This window comes from Gymnoscopelus braueri (assembly GCF_963280865.1).
Source record: "Gymnoscopelus braueri genome assembly, chromosome: 2".
Taxonomy (NCBI): Eukaryota; Metazoa; Chordata; class Actinopteri; order Myctophiformes; family Myctophidae; genus Gymnoscopelus; species Gymnoscopelus braueri.
In genome coordinates, this window is record NC_137604.1 from 56,004,620 (window position 1) to 56,024,681 (window position 20,062).

At 42.0% G+C, this 20,062-nt stretch overlaps 1 protein-coding gene across 1 annotated transcript in view; it reads left to right on the top strand.

Moving 5' to 3' along the window:
* Positions 1 to 20,062, top strand: part of ern2 (endoplasmic reticulum to nucleus signaling 2) — a 29,741-nt gene that overhangs the window by 4,205 nt on the left and 5,474 nt on the right. Inside the window, exons 3-17 of the mRNA XM_080449422.1 lie at positions 166 to 199; positions 712 to 784; positions 8,558 to 8,630; positions 9,660 to 9,782; positions 10,180 to 10,281; positions 10,781 to 10,840; positions 11,957 to 12,173; positions 12,327 to 12,405; positions 12,987 to 13,137; positions 14,059 to 14,201; positions 17,059 to 17,253; positions 17,684 to 17,843; positions 18,186 to 18,287; positions 18,757 to 18,847; positions 19,567 to 19,756. Of these exons, the coding sequence (XP_080305548.1) occupies positions 166 to 199; positions 712 to 784; positions 8,558 to 8,630; positions 9,660 to 9,782; positions 10,180 to 10,281; positions 10,781 to 10,840; positions 11,957 to 12,173; positions 12,327 to 12,405; positions 12,987 to 13,137; positions 14,059 to 14,201; positions 17,059 to 17,253; positions 17,684 to 17,843; positions 18,186 to 18,287; positions 18,757 to 18,847; positions 19,567 to 19,756 (1,793 nt within the window). The remainder of the gene's footprint in view (positions 1 to 165; positions 200 to 711; positions 785 to 8,557; positions 8,631 to 9,659; positions 9,783 to 10,179; positions 10,282 to 10,780; positions 10,841 to 11,956; positions 12,174 to 12,326; positions 12,406 to 12,986; positions 13,138 to 14,058; positions 14,202 to 17,058; positions 17,254 to 17,683; positions 17,844 to 18,185; positions 18,288 to 18,756; positions 18,848 to 19,566; positions 19,757 to 20,062) is intronic.

Consider the following 20,062-nt stretch of genomic DNA (forward strand, 5'->3'; position numbering starts at 1 on the left):
GCCCCCATGAGCAAGGAAAAACTCCCCTTTAACGGGAAGAAACCTGGACCATAAACAGACCCTGGGAGGGGGGGGGCATCGTGACTCAACCAATTGTGGGGAGAGAAAGACATAAAAGACACACATAATTATAATAATATAATTGTGTCTGTACATTTCTTTCAGACCCCATTATCCAAGTACCTGTCTACCTCACCGAGTGAGTAACTCATCTACACACGCACGCAAGCACGCACGCACACACACACACACACACACACACACACACACACACACACACACACACACACACACTAGAGTTGTTCCGATACCATAACCAGTATCGGAAAAGCTGCCGATGCTCCCTAAAATGCTGGTATCGGTATCGGCGAGTATGCCAGTCTGTGCCAAATCCGATACCATGCCATTTGTACACTCTCAGAGTTACAGACCTGTGAGTGAGGGGCCATTTGGAACCCCCTCAAGGAATCCTGGGGGGTCCCTGGACCCCAGTTTGAGAACCACTGTCCTAGATTGTTTTTAAATTACACACTGGTATGATCGGATCGGTACTCTGTATCGACCAATACACAAGTTGTGGGTATGAGAATCGGTATCGGGAAGGAAAAACTAGGAGCATTTCTACATTGTAGTATTGATACTTTTACTTCAGTAAAAAAATTGTACTTTTTCCACCTCTGTGAACTGACATGTATGACTTGCATTCTGCAGACCAGGTTTCCTCCCGGACCCCAACGATGGCAGCCTGTACGTCCTGGGTGGCAAACACAAGGAAGGCTTGATGGTGAGATCAGCAGTTAACGCTTCATTTATCCTCCATCACGCAAGGGTGGGGGGCTTGCCAAATATAACAAATCTGCAAGGTAACAACAACACATGCTAGTTTGTAAATCTTTTCTTTTTGGTAAGCTACACCGTCTGTATGTGACTGTTACCTCAGACTAAATTATCCCACTTTTTATTTTATTTTTTATAATTCTCTGTATTGAGTTGTTGATCCACACGATTATTTTACTTGACAATTTCTATACCTGATGAAGAAAGGCAGATGCACACCTAAAAGGTTGACCACAGGTGCGTAGGACAGAAGGAGAGTCCAAATGCACACAATGAGATCCCACACACTGTCTAGAACTTCTTTATCAAAACCTTCTGGATTCTGCATTCTGGATACAAAATGATCCAACCAACCAAATATATAATATACATTAAATACATGCAGGGCTGTCACGATTATGACATTTTACTTGACGATTAATTGTCATACAAATAATTGCGATTAACGATTTTTTTTTTTTTTTTTTACAACTTTATTTATGGTATTTTCAGTTTTAAGGACATACAACCCCACATATACCCCACCCTCCCTGGTTCCCTCACAAAAATAAAATTACAACAATAAAACAACATTTATAAATGGGGGAGAAAAAAAATAAATAAAATACGAGAGCAGTAAATAATTGAAGTTCGAGTTGAGAACAATAGACAAAAAATAAATAAAATTGAAATTAAAAGGAAAAGTTCTTAATAAGCTTAAGGGGGTTTAGCATAACCAGACCAGACAGTTAGCAATGCATTTGGCAAATATAGGGTACCACGCATCCAAGTACAGTTAGAGAAGCGACCAGCATTTCTAGAAACCACAGTAAACAGGAACAAAATGAAAACACTTATTGAGTCAAAATACAGTATCACTTTCAGTAGTTGTAGGAAAAGACAGAGTAAGGGTGAACTCAATAAAAGGGGACCAGGCCTTTATGAATTTTCGGCGAGACTTGTATCTGTTGTACCTGAGCTTTTCTAATGGTATAAAGGACAGCACATCCTTGACCCAACTCGTAAATGTTGGAGGTTTATCTGATTTCCAATTGCGGAGAATAAGCCTCCGAGCTATAAGTGAAGAGAATGCTATGAAGTTGGCCTGAGGAGAGGTAATTGGTACATCATCATTGGGAACTCCAAATATAGCAGTTATTGGATTGGGCTCAATTATAATATGACAAATGGTTGAGAAGGCATTAAAGATATTATTCCAAAACTGAGTCAAGGATGTGCATCCCCAGAACATATGGCCAACAGTGGCTGGTTCCAGATTACATCTAATACAGGTAGAATCTATATCAGGATAAATTTTGGACAGTTTTTCTCTCGAGAAATGCAAACGATGAAGTATTTTAAATTGGATCAAGCAGTGTCTGAGACACAGGGAGGTGGTATTAATGCGTCTCAAAGAGCGCTCCCAGATATCCTCATCCAGATCAATACCTAGGTCCTGTTCCCAGGCTAGTTTTGTTCTGTCCAAGAGAGGCGGTTTAATCTCCTGTATGGCCTTATATATATTAGATACGCTTCCTTTGGTGTATGGGTCCCAATCTAGTATGGTGTCTAGTATACTCTTATCTGGCATTGTCGGAAATGGAAAATGTTCCCTAGCAAAACTACGTACTTGGAGGTATCTAAAAAAGTGAGATTTTGGTAACTCGTGGTCCTGTTGAAGGATTTCAAAAGAGGCAAATGTACCATCTACAAATAAATCGCAAAAAAATATCAAGCCATTGGAGTGCCATGTCTTAAAAGCTGTGTCCGTCCGGGAGGGAGGAAAAAGATGATTGTTAGTCAGGGGCATATGGCCACACATGTTTTTAAAACCAAAATGATTTCTAAATTGGCGCCAGATTTTGAGAGAGCTTTTTATCACCTGATTACTAATGTGTGTAATAGTACCACCCGGAAGTGCAGAGCTCAGCATGGACACCGGAGAAACCCTAGGATCAGAAAGTGATTCCATGAGGGCCCAAGTCGGGCCACGTTTGTTTTCATGAACTGATACCCAGTAAATCATTTTTTTGATATTTGCTGACCAGTAATAAAACATAAAGTTAGGCAACCCCAGTCCTCCTGATGACCTTGGTAACTCTAGAAGAGCTTTTTTGGCTCGAGGACGGGCTTTATTCCAAATAAAGGTAGAGATACAGCTGTTGAGATCCCGGAACATGGATTTAGGTAAGAACAATGGAATCATTTGGAATAGATACAGAAAACGGGGTAAAACTGTCATTTTAATTGTGTTAACCCTCCCTGCTAAAGAGACGGGTAATGAAGCCCATCTCTCAAGATCTGATTTGGTGCGGTCTAACAGCTGTTTAAAATTACGCACATATAGGTCCTTATAGGATCGAGTGACAGTGACCCCCAGGTAGGTAAAAGACTGAAGTTCCAACTTAAACGGGAGGTTGTTATAACTGAGATCTAGGGCCAATTGGTTAATAGGGAAGAACAAACTTTTGGAAAAATTTAATTTATAGCCTGAAAGTTTGCCAAAATGATTGAGTATGTCTATGAGCGGAGGGACGGATTCAATTGGGCTCGAAACATATATGAGCAGGTCATCAGCATAAAGCGAAACCTTGTGTATAGCGCCCCCTCTCTCAATACCAGACACCCTGTCCTCTTCTCTGAGTGCTATAGCTAATGGTTCAATAGCGATATTAAATAAATATGGCGAAAGACTGCAGCCCTGCCTGACAGAGCGGTGAAGCGAGAAGTAATCTGAGCGTATAGAATTGGTTATCACTGAAGCTTTAGGAGCGGTATAAAGTAATCTGATCCAATCAATAAATGATGGGCCGAATCCAAACTTTTCTAGTACCGCCATAAGGTATTTCCACTCAATTCTATCAAAAGCTTTCTCACAATCGAGCGAGAGCACCGCTTCCGCCCGGAGGGTTGAATGAGAAGAGTAGAGCACATTGAAAAGTCGCCGCATATTGTAAAAGGATTGTCTGCCTGGTACAAAACCGGTTTGATCGGGTGCGATAATATTAGGGATCACTGTGTCGATCCTTTGAGAGAGGATCTTGGTGAGAATTTTGTAATCAGAACATAAAATACTAATAGGCCGATAGGCACCACAATCCAGAGGATCTCTGCCCTTTTTAAGCAAAACCGAAATAGTTGCTTGTGTCATGGTCTCTGGCAGCCTCTTGGCTAGGAGCGCTTCTTGGTATACTGAACTTAGTATGGGGGCCAATTTTGTGGAAAAAGCTTTATAAAATTCTATGGGAAACCCATCTGGCCCCGCTGCCTTGCCATTATGCATTGAATTAATAGCTAGAGTGATTTCTTCATTCGATATGGCAGCCTCAAAGCCAACTTGAGCCACTGGGTCAATTACTGGAATGTTAATTTTGTCAAGAAAGGCATTAATCTCTGACGAGTCAACATTGGACTCTGATGTATAAAGATTACTGTAGAACTCTCTGAACCGATCATTAATGATTTTGGGATTTGTGGAAGTCTCACCAGGTGCTACACGTATCTCTGGAATAGCTCTACTCGCCGCTGCCTGTTTAAGTTGGTGGGATAGGAGTTTACCTGACTTATCGCCATGTTCATAAAAAGTTTGCCTAGATTTAAATAAAAGCTGTTCAGTGTGTCTTATCGATAAGTTGTCAAATTCAGTTTGGAGCAGTAAACGTTCTTTATATAATTCAGGATCAGGGTCAATAGAAAATTTTTGGTCTAATTCAGCCATTTGAGTGGTCAGTTCTGTAATACGTTTTGTGCGTTTCTTTTTGTCATAAGCCGAATAAGAAATGATCTGTCCTCTGAGATAAGCCTTCAGAGATTCCCATATTACAGTAAAAGACATCCCCGGGGTAGTATTAATATTCAGATAGGTATCTATTTGGTCAGTCAAAAATTTTATGAAATTATCACTGGCCAGCATTAAAGGATCCAATCGCCAGGTACGCTGTGGCGCTACACTGTTGGGGAAACACATATCCATTTGAACTGGACTATGATCAGAGATTACTATATTGTGATATTGGCAGTTTGTGACAAACGGGAGAGACCCACAATCGAGAAGAAAGAAATCGATTCGGCTGAATGAACGGTGAACATGTGAAAAAAATGAGTATTGTTTAGCTGTGGGATTAGCCTTCCTCCAAGGATCTGTAAGTTTATACGAGTCCATAAATGACAAAACAACCTTACCGGATTTGGAAATTGTACTGCCGGGCCTAGGTCTGGATTTATCTAAACCTGGGTTCTGTACGAGGTTCCAGTCCCCGGCCTGGATCAGATAGTGCGTGTGAAGGTCTGGTAGCTTTGCTATAAAACGAGAGAAAAACTGTGGATTGTCCCAATTGGGTCCATAAACATTAGCCAGTACAACCTGTGAGCCAAAAAGATTCCCAGAAACAATTATGTATCTGCCGTTATTGTCTGCAATCACTGAAGTTGGAACAAAAGGAACTCCCTTCTTAATCAGTATGGCTGCACCCCTAGATCTATCACCATATTTAGAACAAAAAATCTGTCCAATCCAACCCCTCTCAAGTTTAGAGTTATCACATGTACGGAGATGGGTTTCTTGCAAAAACATAATTTCTGCACCCAGAGATTTCAAATGTGTAAATACACGAGTACGTTTAATTGGATGGTGGATCCCCTTAATATTCCAACTAATAAATCGAATTGAACCTAGAGTACCAACATTAGGAGACACCATAATGCGTTTCTAAATTATGTAATAAAATCAGGTGCATCAAATCTAGATAGACTGTAACCCTCAAGCTTAATCGTTCAAAAGTGAAAAGGCATATATAAAAAATAAAAACACATTTAGCAAAAAACAAAAAGGGGAAAAAGAAAAAACGGGTGGAAAAAGGGGAACCTAAACCCCTGTGCTGGTCTCCCAATCCGTGGGAGATCGCACTATCCCTCTCTACACTAGAGAAGGAAAAGCACATAATGAGTGCTAGAAAAACAGGGAAACCGCTATGCAAAACTGGAGGATTGCTGAACCCACCGCGGTCCGAAGAACAATTCTTATTAAACTGTAAAGGCCCAATCTGCGATAAACATTGGTGAATATATCTTAGATAGATCACAAAAACTATTAGATCACAAAGCTGAAAAATGACAACATTGAGTAGAAAAATGAATACAAAAATAAATACAAAATCAACCCCTATACAGAGATCTCAGCCTCACACAGAAGGGAGGAAAATAAATAAATAGAATAAAATAAAAGACCCTTAATATGAGCATTAAGCCGTGAACAATGACAGTCCAATGATCAGGATTTAGAAATATCTAAAAAATGTATGTCCACTCACAGCATTAGAGAGCACCGCTAATGATCAATGTCCAAATATTTTAAAATAAAGGAAAAGAGTAGGAACTTTTCAAAAAAGAAAGTCGTGTACAGTGCTCTCAGATTGTATATTATACAACCATCCGAAGTGGAGAGGAATAATAAAAATAAAATAGAATTATGATAAATGAGATATTTATAACAAAGCCACTGGCTGTAGGGTCATAACTAGTAAGATAGATATCTAAATAGAGATCAAAATAATATAAATGAAAATAAACAAAAGCCCAAGCCTATTCTAGACAAAAAGTACACCACAAAACACACACACACACACACACACACACACACACACACACACACACACACACACACACACACACACACACACACACACACACACACACACACACACACACACACACACACACACACACAATAGCCTTGGATATTTACAATATTAAAGAGCCCCCTCTCCTGTATGAGGCTTAACTGAATAGACCTGTATCAAAGTAGCAAAAGGGGTGAATGAAGGAATAATAATAAAGTCAGCTTGTGCTGGTTATTCTTATGTAAGCCTAAATAAGCTATGGAGGTGGCTCAGGTGACGTGCTGCCTGCTCGAGATGATGTGCTGCCCGGTCGGGGTGATGTGTTGCTCGCTCGAGGTGACGTGTTGCCCGGTCGGGGTGACGTGTTGCTCGCTCGAGGTGACGTGCTGCTCGCTCAGGGTGAAGTGTTGCCTGCTCGAGTTGTCTGAGGAATGATGGTCTGTATGGTGTAGGACTGGGCCTCCCTGGAGTCCAGGAAGACCTTCTCCACGCCGTTGAAGGTGATGTGGAATCGGGCGGGATGGGTGATGCCATACCGGACCCCGGGTAGACCTTTGAGTAGATTCCTCACATCATTGAAGGCAGCGCGGGCTTTGGCCACCCGAGCAGGAAGGTCAGGGAAGACAGAAATAGTCATGTCATTTACCTTAAGCCTCTGATGTGTCTTGGCAAGACGTAGTATCTCAACACAGTCAGCGGCGTAGTGGAGGCGTGCTATGATGGTTCTAGGCGGCTGACCTGGCTTGGGTACCGGCTGGAAGGTCCTGTGTGAGCGGTCCACCATCACCTTGTCCCCCAATTGGAATGCTTTCTGTAGTAGATCTGCCACGAAGATAGGAGAGCTATTGTGGGGACCCTCTGGTACCCCCAGTATCCTCACGTTCTGTCGTCTTGACCTTGACTCAAGGTCGTCACATTTATTCAGCAAGGAGTCAGTCACAGAATTCAGTCGTTTAATCTCACCCTGCAGTGCTGTGATGTCATCAGAGCAGCCTGACCAGCTGTGCTCAGCGTCGCCAAGGGTGTTGCGCACTGAGGCTAGATCAGTATTAATTACCGATTTAAACTCTTCAAATCCTGTCTTAATTGCATGAACATCATTTCGAATCGTCGCCATTTCGCTCTCTAAGACCGTTCTGAACTCTGTTTTCATCATATCTACAAAGTCTGAGCGAAGAGAAGAGAGTAGCTCACGTTTGAAATCCTCCGTGCTGAGAGCCGCAGCCGCGACTCCCGAGCCGGCATCCTTATCACTCGAGACTGAGGCTACAGCTGGTGAAGTAGGCCTCAGCGACGCCATGAGTGTAGACTGTGTATCGTCTGGTGCTCTTCTGAGCCATATTTTCGGTTGAGAAACAATCCAAGTACTTATTCAAGCTTACAAAGTTAGTATGTCGCAGTGAACTGAAGTTTTGTGCCGTTCAAATCATTATTTAATTACACGTTCTGCGGAGCTCGCAAATCCACGTCTTACTCCATGGTTTGCTCAACAGCGCCCCCCCGCGATTAACGATTTTAATTGTGTTTTTGGCACAAACACTGGAACATATGAATTAAAATGTAATTACTGTTTGCCTTTTAGGCTTCGTAATCAAAAACTGCACAGGGCAGATATGCCAAATAACTTAAATAAACATATTTAATGACATGTTTAATAATTTTATACTTTAACAACAATTTTTTAAATAGTGGAATATTAAAAAACAGAAATAGCTGGTCTACAAGCTTACAAATGCGTCACTTTGTGATACACTGTAAGCTTGTAGACCAGCTATTTCTGCTTATATTAAAAGCTATTTCTGCAAATATTAAAAAGCAGAAATAGCTGATCTACAAGCTTACAACGCGTCACTGTGACGCGTTATAAGCTTGTAGATCAGCTATGTCTGCTTATTAATATTTGAAAATGCATGACTTTATTTTTTTACATGGAAACGATTATGGCGATTATGCTGAATAATCTCAAATAATTGCGATTATCTCAAACAATCGCAATTGGACGATTATGTAATAATTGTGACAGGCCTAAATACATGTAAGTTAATGTATATGTTTGCATGTATGCGTGCCTGCACACTTGCATGTGTGTCCTTGTGATTTATAACATTGCTGTGCATTTACAGAAACTGCCTTTTACCATCCCAGAGTTGGTCCAATCAGCTCCCTGCAAGAGCTCTGATGGCATACTGTATACTGGTGAGACGTGTGTGTGTGTGTGTGTGTGTGTGTGTGTGTGTGTGTGTGTGTGTGTGTGTGTGTGTGTGTGTGTGTGTGTGTGTGTGTGTGTGTGTGTGTGTGTGTGTGTGTGTGTGTGTGTGTGTGTGTGTGTGTGTGTGTGTGTGTGTGTGTGTGTGTGTGCGTGCGTGCGTGCGTGTGCGTGTGTATGTCCTTGCATGTTTTCATATGTTGGCAGATTTCAGGTCATGGGCAAAATGTGACTTCATGTGGGCGCACCCATTGTGCATGCACGTTCAGACACACGCATATACTCCCACAGCTGTCACTGCCTTTGTTTTTTCAGGCTGCTGTCTCATTCTCTGCTATAACTACAGTGTCTCTGTTTACTAATTTCATGAATGTGTATTACAGTCACACAGGCTACAAGACATTTGTGATGATGAGAGATGAAAAGACGATGCTATTTTAGTTTTAGGAGGCCAACCATTTTCTATTAATAAACCATTTGAAATCGAGCGGAGATAAATGCAGAATACTGTTCCTGCTGTGTCTACAAAAGGTTTCACATGACAAATTGGGTTTCTTATTCTTCATAGTAAGAAAGGAAATCCAACACTCAGTACATCATAATGTGTTTTGCTCACACATGTTTCACTTGCCTGTGAACGCCAGTTTAATTTAATTTAGATCTTTGCACCTGCCAGCACACTTTAGGTTTATTCATGTTCATTACAAAGAAAGCTTGCACAGAGATCTGCTTTTGGTGAATAGAAGTTGCTGTTTTTTTCAGCACTGCTTCAAGTTTGTTTAACTTTTGTGTTCTGCGTCCTACGACACAGTTATCACGTTTTTCTCAGTGTGACGTCTCATTGTGTTGTATATCTTTGCAACAGCCTACATGCATAAATGGCCGTATCTTTTGCTTTTTCTCAAAATCATCTGCCTGTTGGTTGGCTGTGGCCCCCGGACTGCCAGTTTGACATCCCTGGTCAGGGTATTTCACCTACTGTATATCTTTATTAGCGATGTGTGTGTTTATGTTTGCAGGCAAGAAACAGGATGTGTGGTTTGTAGTGGATCCTGAAACAGGTGAGAAGCAGACCACTTTAACCACATCCTCCTCTGACTCCATCTGCCCCAACACCCCTCTGCTCTACATAGGTCGCACAGGTAACGCACGCACGCATGCACGCACACATGCATGCCAGTAAAAGAAATAAATATTTGTTGATATAATTTGTTATTCTGTAGTATTGCTTTTCAGTCACCCTTTGGTTATATTTCCCAAGTGGTCTTGATGTATCTATTAACTAGCTCAAGCATTTGCTTCCCTCTGTTTGGGTAACATGTTAATATGTTTCATTTTATCTTTGGCAGTAATCTTTTATCTTCAGTAAACAGTTAAAAGATTAACTAGTTTCAAGAGTCTAATTGAGTTGTGATGCGTCAGCTATATGTTTGGAGTCAATAGACTAAAGTGGGCATTTTGAACCATTAGGAAGCAGCCACACTTGCTAAGTTATGATGTGATGTGATGTTTATGTATGTCTGTTTGTTTGTGTTCCAGAATACATGATCACCATGTTCGACACCAAAACACAGGAGCTGCGATGGAACGCGACGTACAATGACTACTCTGCTCCCCCGTATGATGAGAAACAAGACTACAGTACGTGGAATAATTGGATAGTCTTTATGCCATGGACCCCACATAGCCATAGCCTCTGACTGCAGCCCTCTAGCCTGGGAAACCATCCCGGCTGATTGGCTCTTCAACCGTTTGGTTTCTACAAAACGCCCACCCAGCGCTTGGGGCCAGACCGGTCTGCAGAAGACACATGATATGTAAATTCACGCGACCAGGATGGTTTACCAGGCTAGGAGCCCCCTATTGCTTGTAAATGGCTTTTAAAATATAGCCGACCTACAAGCTCACAACACTTTTTCTTTTTTTTTGTAAATATTTAAAATATTTGTAAACAGTTTTACAGTAATGACATCATGCTATTTTCTGTATTTTTGTAAATATTTGTAATATATTTGTAATAAATATAATATTTGTAATTGTATATTCCAGATCAACAAGCTAACACCCCCCCCCCCTCCCCCACGGGCCCCACTTTGCACATGTGTGTGTTAACGTTTAACCTCTGACCTCTCTCCTACAGAGATGGCTCACCTGGTGTCCAGTGGTGACGGTCTGGTTGTGACGGTTGACAGAGAGACGGGTAGGGACGTGTCCACAGTTTGTCTTGTTTGTTTTAGGTGTGTGAATGTGTGGGTGCCTGGTGGCTCAGCAGCCAGTTGGTGCACGGACCATAATATACCCAGGTTTGAGTCAGACCATACTAGCTCTTGATTCTCTCTTTTCTCTTAAGAAAATCTTGTCTGTGCATGTGTAATTTAGACCCTACCCCTTGCTGAAATTAATGTGTGTATATTTACAACATATAATGAATGTTGTTAATGAAAACCATAGGGAGGTGTTCATTCTCGAGGTCGGCTGTACTTTTGATTACAGCTTAGAGGAAGCCTTCCTAACCAAAGTGCTAAAATATCATCAGCTAGAGCAGACCATCTCTCAGCTAGGCTACAGATGTAAACTTTTGGTTTTTATCTTTGGTAGTCTAGGGCACGTGCACAAGTTGGTTGTAAGGGGCCTGCAAATGGCCGGCCTCTCCAAAAGGAGTGCTAAACAATTAGCAAGGTACTGCTCAATATCAGCTATTATAGGAAGCCGCTCAATTTGGAGGAGGCGTTGCTTCCTTTACCCATGATTGCTGTGTGTGTGTGTGTGTGTGTGTGTGTGTGTGTGTGTGTGTGTGTGTGTGTGTGTGTGTGTGTGTGTGTGTGTGTGTGTGTGTGTGTGTGTGTGTGTGTGTGTGTGTGTGTGTGTGTGTGTGTGTGTGTGTGTGTGTGTGTGTGTGTGTGTGTGTGTGTGTGTGTGTGTTTACTTGTAGTTACTATAGTTGTGAGGGACAAATATCCACACAAGGATCGTAGAATTTAAATTATTGTGAGGCCAATTTTGTTGATGTCCTCACAAGTATAGTAATACAAATGTGTGTGTGTGTGCATTTAAATTCGTAAGTGATGTGCCATGGTTGCATGTTTGTGTGTATATGTGAATGCCTATGACATGTGTATTACTAAAATGCCCTTATTCCCCATATAGCATAATAACTGCAATTGTTACATAATCGCATAATCGCAATTATTTGTGTGACGATCAATCTTCTTAAAATTTGGATTCGTGACAGCCCTAATAGGCGTGTGTGCTTGCGTGTGTGTGTCTGTGTCTGTGTGTTTGTTACGTGTGTGTGTGTGTGTGTTTGTTTTTCCAGGTGATGTCCTGTGGAGTCAGAACTACGGCTCTCCTGTGGTCGGGGTCTACCTGTACACCGGAGACTCGCTGAGACACGCCCCTCACCTGTCGCTGGCCATGGAGACTCTGCGCTTCCTAACCTTCGCCTCGGCCAATGAGCAGGCAGACTCACACTCCACCCTCAAATGGAGCTACCAGTTTGTGAAGGAGCAGGCCAGCGCACAAACCCAACTTGTGTAAGAGGAGAATTATACACACACACACACACACACACACACACACACACACACACACACACACACACACACACACACACACACACACCCACTGGTGATGGCAGGGTTTCTCTTTCATTGATTACAGTGATACTAATCTCGTTTGCTCTGTAGTCCAACTCTTTACGTTGGCAAGCTGGACTCCCACCTGTATGCCTCGACCTCACTGGTCCACCACGGTGTGTCACTGGTGGTGAGTACAAAGACCACGTGTTGCTTTTTAATATATTAGCATCAGTAGATGAGTCAGGTCACATAACTAATAGAGCACCGAAGTCTGACGTAATTTACGCATCTTACCTGGGTCACTTTTTTTTTCTCCCCATAGACATAGATTTAATATTGCGTCAAATAAGAACTGTGTTGAGCACGGCGGTTTGACTTATGTGGATATGAAGCATCAACTGACGGCGAGAAAACGCTAACTTTACCGCTGCCGAATTAATTAAATTTTCTCCAGAAACAGACTATCAAATATGAGTGACTGACTATCGTAAACGATACAGAGCCTCCTCCCTGGCAATAGCACCGGGACAAATTGTTTATTTTGTTATTCTCCATAGAGAAATTACTTCTGTGACCCAGGGGATGAACGAGTGACATCAGAACTTCGGTACCTCTATATAGGGTATCCATTCTGTGCACAATTCACTGCCTTTACCCAGAAATATCAAAGCCAGGTTTCACACACACAGTGTTGAGTTACACCATGATAATAGATGGCTTCAAAATGTGGACTGGCTCATGTTACTGGTTGGTTGTCTCCCCATGCAGCCTCGGGGGCTGACGCTGGCCCGCATCGAAGGTCCGATGACAGCGGGAGTCACAGTCCGAGAGAGAGGAGAGTGTGAGATCACACCCTCCACTGATGTACGCTACCCTCCAGGCAGCACAAACAGCCTGCAGAACCACTGGCTGCTCATTGGTACACACACACACACACACCCTGACAAACCCAAACTCTAGGGATTCAAGGCTATTGGTTGGGATCAATTCCCCTGGAAGTTGCATTGACTGTGTCTCAATAGTTTGGTAATGAAAACCCCATGACACAAAGGGCTCAGTAAATGTGTAGAGAAGGTAAAGGGGCTTTATTAACAGGTGTAATCCAAAACACAGGCAAGTAAATTGGCAAAAAGGTCAAGGTCACAGGCGAAGGTTCAGACTCCAAAAATCTAACAGAGGTTCACAAGAGGTAACAAGAGAGAGAACGCCCAGACAGAGTGACAAACAAAATCGGTCGGTGACTGGAGTCCGTTGATTCTTACGACCGGCACTTATTATATTCTAATGTCTAGTGTGAAAGGACACTCCCCATTTTTCAAGTCAATCGCATTGTTTTTATTGGTCAAAGACTAAAGTCTGTGACCACAGTCGAGATGCTCGAGACCACACACCTCACCAATACCTAAACTCAACCATACTTACAGTGCCTAACCGTAACAAAAAGTTATTAATTAATGCCAAATAAAACCCTAGATGTTAACACTACACCACACAGCTCAACAAACTTCTAACCTTTTATGTAAACTGAACCAGCTGTAACCTATAACCATTATGCCGCCGTCCAATCAAATGGATAGAACACCAGGGTGCTCTCAGGGCAATTTTGGTTATTACTCCAGAGCTACTGTAACACAGTCAAGAGCGGTGCAAATAAAACTACACAGACAGGACCTGTGGCAGAGCTGGAGACACCTCACTTTGAAAAAACAAGTTCTCCAATTTCAATTAAAACACCCATCTTAAATTTGACATCATTGACAGCGGATAGATTAGACCGCCATCTTGGCACACAATAGAAAACACTACTATAAATGTATGTCATTGTTTGTGTGTGTAACAGGCCATCATGAGCTGCCTCCGCTAGCCCACACCACCATGCTGAGGGAGTTCCCGGCCAACCTTCAGCGATCCGGCGAAGCCGTCATCCCTCCTCGAACCCCTGCTTCCCCCGTCACCCCCGCCGCCCGCTACGACCAGCACCATGTGAGTAACACCGCTTGAAATATAATCTCTATGATGTGTAAACAGACAAAGATGTGTATGCCTGAAGTATCACAAATCACACACGTTGAAAAATGTTCCACTTCAGCAAAAATAACGTTTCCGGTGTAAACAGACACATTGCAACAGACACATTTCCTGTGATTCATGCGACGTGATTTTTTTTATTGCATCTGATGTGAATGCACCAGTGGTGGAAGAAGTACTCAGACATTTTAGTTAAGTAAAAGTAGCAATAGCACAATGTAGAAATACTCTGTTACAGGTAAAAGTCCGGAATTCAAAATGTACTTTAGTAAAAGTACAAAAGTATTGGTATCAAAATGGAGAAAGTACTCAATATGCAGAATGTCCCATTTCACAAAGTTTTCAAATGCATAAAATGCATTAAAATCTTTTGAAAATAGCAGATCTACAAGCTCACAATGCGTCGCATTGCGACACATTGTGAGCTTGTAAATCGGCTATTCTCAAATGGCCGAAATGTATATAGAGCTGAAGTGGTTTTGTAATAATAATCTACAAAATAACTAAAGTTTTCAAATAATTGTAGTGGAGTAAAAGTACAATATTTGCCTCTGAGATGTAGTGGAGTAGAAGTAAAAGCACTGCAAATTGGAAATACTCCAGTAAAGTAAAAATACCACAACATTAAGTACAGTACTTGAGTATATGTACTTAGTTACTTTCCACCACTGGAATGCACCTTATATTAGAACGTTTTCTGACGATGCAGCCATCATGGGTCTCATGTCTGACACATCAGACACAGCTGTATACAGAGATCCAGAACTGTGTCCAGTGGTGTGACACTTCCTCATCCTCAGTGTCAAGACAACAGGAGGAAAGGAGATGGTATTCAACCCTAAATGCATTGGTTATCCATGACCAGAACATAAACCAGGATGAATCTAACAGATACCTGGACACACTGACAATGAACTGACAAGGCTTGTTCAGATGTCTGCCACAAGGTCCAGCAGCGGCTACACTTTCTTCAGGGACTTGTCAATCATAAATTGTTTCTCCTCTTCTAGCATGCTGTGGTTTAGAACATCCTGAGGTTGAGAGCCTGGTTTAGCAATCTAGAAAAGTTTTTCTAGGACTTTAGAAAGAACAGAGCGATTGGTTCATACTGTAGTTGCTGAGCATGGACGAGTGGAAGCTGCAGGCAGCTATTGATTATGTAGTTGTAGAGTAGTGCTATGTGGGATACATGTAAGTTAGAGGCGTTTATGAGGACATCTTCTCACTGATGAGATAACATTGTGATATCTCATTCGGTTTCGGTAGGAATAATTTCCAATCTAATTTTTCTGAGAAAAAGACTACAGTTTTGAACTTTGTGTTCGACATCAGCAGTTTTGTAGTTCTGAGAATAACTCTGAGATTGTGGGACTTTAACTGATAAAGGATGAGAAATAATGATGTGAAGCAGTCTTTAGAGGGATATCGTCATGAATTCTCTAAACTGTAAATGAAACACATTTTGCTTTCCCATTTTTGTTGTGCTCTTCCATTTGCATTCATTTCTTTTTATGGGTGTGCGTTCTCGATTAACCACGGAGCAAATCTTACTTTGGTTTATTGTTGTGAGTCTAAGGGGACACACTCTGTCCAGAGAGAGGTGGCAGGAATGATGAATGTTTTTCACTATTCCAAGGATTATAAGACATGGGAGGATCGAAATAGAACTGAAAACATTTAGTTCTTGAATTTATGGAGCAGGATTTATAACAGCCAGATGGAGTTAAGTCATCAAGGACATAAATATTATAAACAAGACCAATTATGGTCAGAAAGAGGGAACTGTTCTCTCTGTCTAAGTGAGACGCATGGTGATTGTAAGATACATTATAAGATGTATGGCCTGTGTTGTGCAGGATCAGAAACATATCGAAAAGAAGAAGACATGAAAATAACCAATATATGCTGCCTTTTTCATGGCAGCCACATTGACATGAAAGTGTAGTAGGGTAAACACTGGTGTTACCAATACCAATGATACTAATGTTCTGTTCAATTTAGTTTAGCAATTTAGTTTAGCAGAGCCTAGTTTCCAGTGAGCCAACATGCACACTATTATAACTGCACCCTGACTCTGTTTGACCTGAATGGAATGCAACCTGAATTAGCATCATTGGTAACACCCTACTATTTTAATTTCTCTATTTCTGTGCAAAAGTTATATTAAATCTAGCCATTTCTGACTCAAAATGTGCTCTATACAAAAATATGAGTGTTGAAATCCCCACGGATGATGTCAAATTGAACTGTGGTTGATGTTAATTGTTATCAGGAAAATTAAACATCATACATCATGCACTCCACCCCCCTGAGATGACAGAATGTCCCAGTATTACGATTGTCAGCATTAAGCTGTTGTCCAAATGACGTGGCCCATGGGCATACAGTAGATTTATGCCCCATCTCCAGCTGCCACTAGTCATCTCACTTTTTAAAGTGAACATTTTTAACTCAAATCTTTGCTTCTGGGGATTCTACAAATGTCTTCTAAATCCTAACAGTTTAAAAAAATATATATTATGTTGCTATATCAGTGGTTCTCAAACTTCAAGAACCAACGTCAAGGACCACCCAAAATGTTGTTCCCGGGAACCCCCAGAAGTAAAGATTTGAGTAAAATAAAATCGCTTTAAAAATCCATATATTTTCAAAGATTTGCACAAATTTTCATGATAAAAAAAAAAGATTTTTGAATAGCCAAAGGATAAAATAATGGTTAAAGTGCGTTCCCGGTTTGAATGGGTTAAAACGTTTTTCTACTCTTAATTTTCTTCTTAACTCTCCTAACTTCTCTTCCTGTTCTTTACTCTAGTTCCAGACGGTCGCTGGTAGCCATGGTGATGATGATGATGATGCTGATGGAGGCGGTGTGGCTGGAAGGACCCAAAGTCAGGGCCGGAGGAGGTCCAATGTGCTGCCTGTCTCTCTGTCTCAGGACCCTCTGACTGTGGCTGTTCTAACACTGCTGCTAGGAGGATGGCTGGCCTTTGCCCTCACTTACCCCTCTGTGAGTCCCTCTCTGTGTGTGTGTGTGTGTGTGTGTGTGTGTGTGTGTGTGTGTGTGTGTGTGTGTGTGTGTGTGTGTGTGTGTGTGTGTGTGTGTGTGTGTGTGTGTGTGTGTGTGTGTGTGTGTGTGTGTGTGTGTGTGTGTGTGTGTGTGTGTGTGTGTGTGTGTGTGTGTGTGTGTGTGTGTGTGTGTGTGTGTGTGTGTGCAAGTGTGCACCATTATTAATGTCAAACTCAGTAGGATTTGCTGTTTGGTAGTTTGGCGACACCATGTGGTGACTGGTAGTCACATCAAGTACATTTTAATAATGCAAATCCTAGTGTTTCATCCCTGTTAACAAACGGCTAACAAGCTAGTAGCTATAGATTCCTCTTCAAGATGAAATTCATTGTGTGTGTGTGTGTGTGTGTGTGTTTGTGTGTTTGGACAGCGTGCAGCCCAACAGCAGAAAGCCCAAAGGCAGCTGGAGGAAGCGTTGGAGTCTCGTCTCCAGCGCATGCAGTCTCCCACGCAGGCCGTGACCTCTCCATCCTCTGACACGGTCCTTTCAACAGACACGCAGCTCTCGTCAGACACAAACGTCTCCAGTGGTGAGCAGAATGCCCTCCCGACCTGCAAATGCATCTTTTAATAAAGAGCTGGAGAGACAGGGAGACTCCTGTTACCGAACAAACGCTATAGCAATGGAGTATATGAGTACTATCAGAATACAGAGCTATTTAACACTTATTTTAACCAAAGAAAATCACTTACCCTACCTTTAACCCCCTGGCGTCTCACATTTTGTTTTATAATGCAATTTGAATGGGTCATGGGTGTCCTGGCCGACTTGGAAGGATTTTAATAAAAAAAAAAAAGGCTTTCAGCCCCGGAAGTGTTTTTAAAATTCAGGAATAATAAAATAATCCCTGTTCTTACCGTTGTTACTACAGGATCCCCGCCTGCTTCCACTGACCCTCCCCGTAATCCTCACCTCACCGGCAGCTCAGACACAGACAGACACAACAACACCACGGGCCACAAAGCCACGACAGGTGACTCACACACATCCTCACGTCGAAGATAAACCAAGCCGTGATACACCAGCGTTTGTACAAGCACTGGAAAACCTTCCTTATGCTTGGATTATAGGATATATTTATACGAAAATATCCATGAGTTTTTATTCAAGGGTTGGACAAATGCTTAAAATGCAGTTAATTGGACTACTGTGTAGACCAATGCATTCTAGTCATTGTGACATACTTTGTGGAACGAAAGCACGTAACCACGTTTAACCTGGTGTCCCAAAAATATAAACCTTTTTAATTTTTTCAAACATTTTGAAAATAGATATTCAAGCTCACAACACATTGTATTGTGACACATTGCAAGCTTGTAGATGAGCTATTTTCACAATTTGTCATACAACAAATAATATATTAAGTGGTTAATGTACTGTCTTATTGTAACATGTATGAGTTCACCTGTTCTTTGGTTGTCTGTTCCTCCTGTCTCTGTTAGAAGGGGGTAGCGACGAGGTTGAAGTTGGGAAAATCTCTTTCAGTCCTTCTGAGATCCTGGGACATGGCACCGCGGGAACGTTTGTCTTCAGGTAGTGCATCTGTTCACATTTATTTTTCTACTCTTTATATTTGCACATGTACTACGGTGGTCCCTGTCACTGCCAGCCACCGCTGTTGCTCTGAGGAGGGTGTACTGTAGACAACCACGTCTTCACTGATAACTGATAGCTTGGAGTCGCTAGTCATTTTATTTTCACCTGACAGTGAGGGCTTTCACTGGGAGAGTCCAATGGTTTTACTCTAGCTTCCCCAGTTCCTCTCCCAGCCCAGTAAATGTCACTACTAGTGCAGCAACAAGGACACAATCCCTCCGGCTTTTGGGGTAGAGAGGCCAACTGGTAATCAGAAGGTCAGCGGTTCGCCTCTTGCCCCGCCCGTGTCGAAGTGCCCTGGCCTGGGCAAGACACTTAAAGGGATACTTCACTTTCGGGCCGGGGACACATTTAAAAAAAATATTAAAAATAAATGAAAAAAGTTATGGAAAATTCATGGCCCCCTCACACATTAGTAGGACACTCTAATGCGTGAGGGGGCCATGAATTTTCCATAACTTTTTTCATTTATTTTTAATATTTTTTTTAAATGTGTCGGCGGCCCGGAAGTGAAGTATCCCTTTAATTCCTAACCGCTGGTTAAACTGAATTTTAACAAAGAGTTTCGAGATTAAAGACATTGTTCTTGTGGGTGTGTGTGTGTGTGTGTGTGTGTGTGTGTGTGTGTGTGTGTGTGTGTGTGTGTGTGTGTGTAGGGGTCGTTTTGATGACCGCAACGTAGCAGTGAAACGCATCCTCCCAGAGTGTTTCGAGGTAGCAGAACGCGAGGTGCAGCTGCTGCGACAGTCCGACACACACCCTAATGTGATCCGCTACTTCTGCACAGAAAGAGACCATCTGTTCACCTACATCGCCATAGAGCTGTGCACTGCCACTCTGCAGCAGGTCTGTGTGCATGTGAAACCAGTACCCTAAGACCCCCGTTGCATGACTGCAGCAGCCCCCCCTCTAAAGCACATTGGTATTGTTGGCATAATGTTCAAAGATGGCGATGTGACGTTCTTTCAAAGCAAACTTCAAGGATAGTAATATAGTATGTGTCAAAATTAACCTTGTGGGGATATTTTCCGTGTCCTTTTGATAGAAATGGTCATTTATATGGCTAAAAAGATTTTTTGAGCTAAAGTTCCAATTAATAAAAGATATAGGTTGGTTTCAGGGTTAGGATTTAGGGATTAGGTTTAGGGTTAG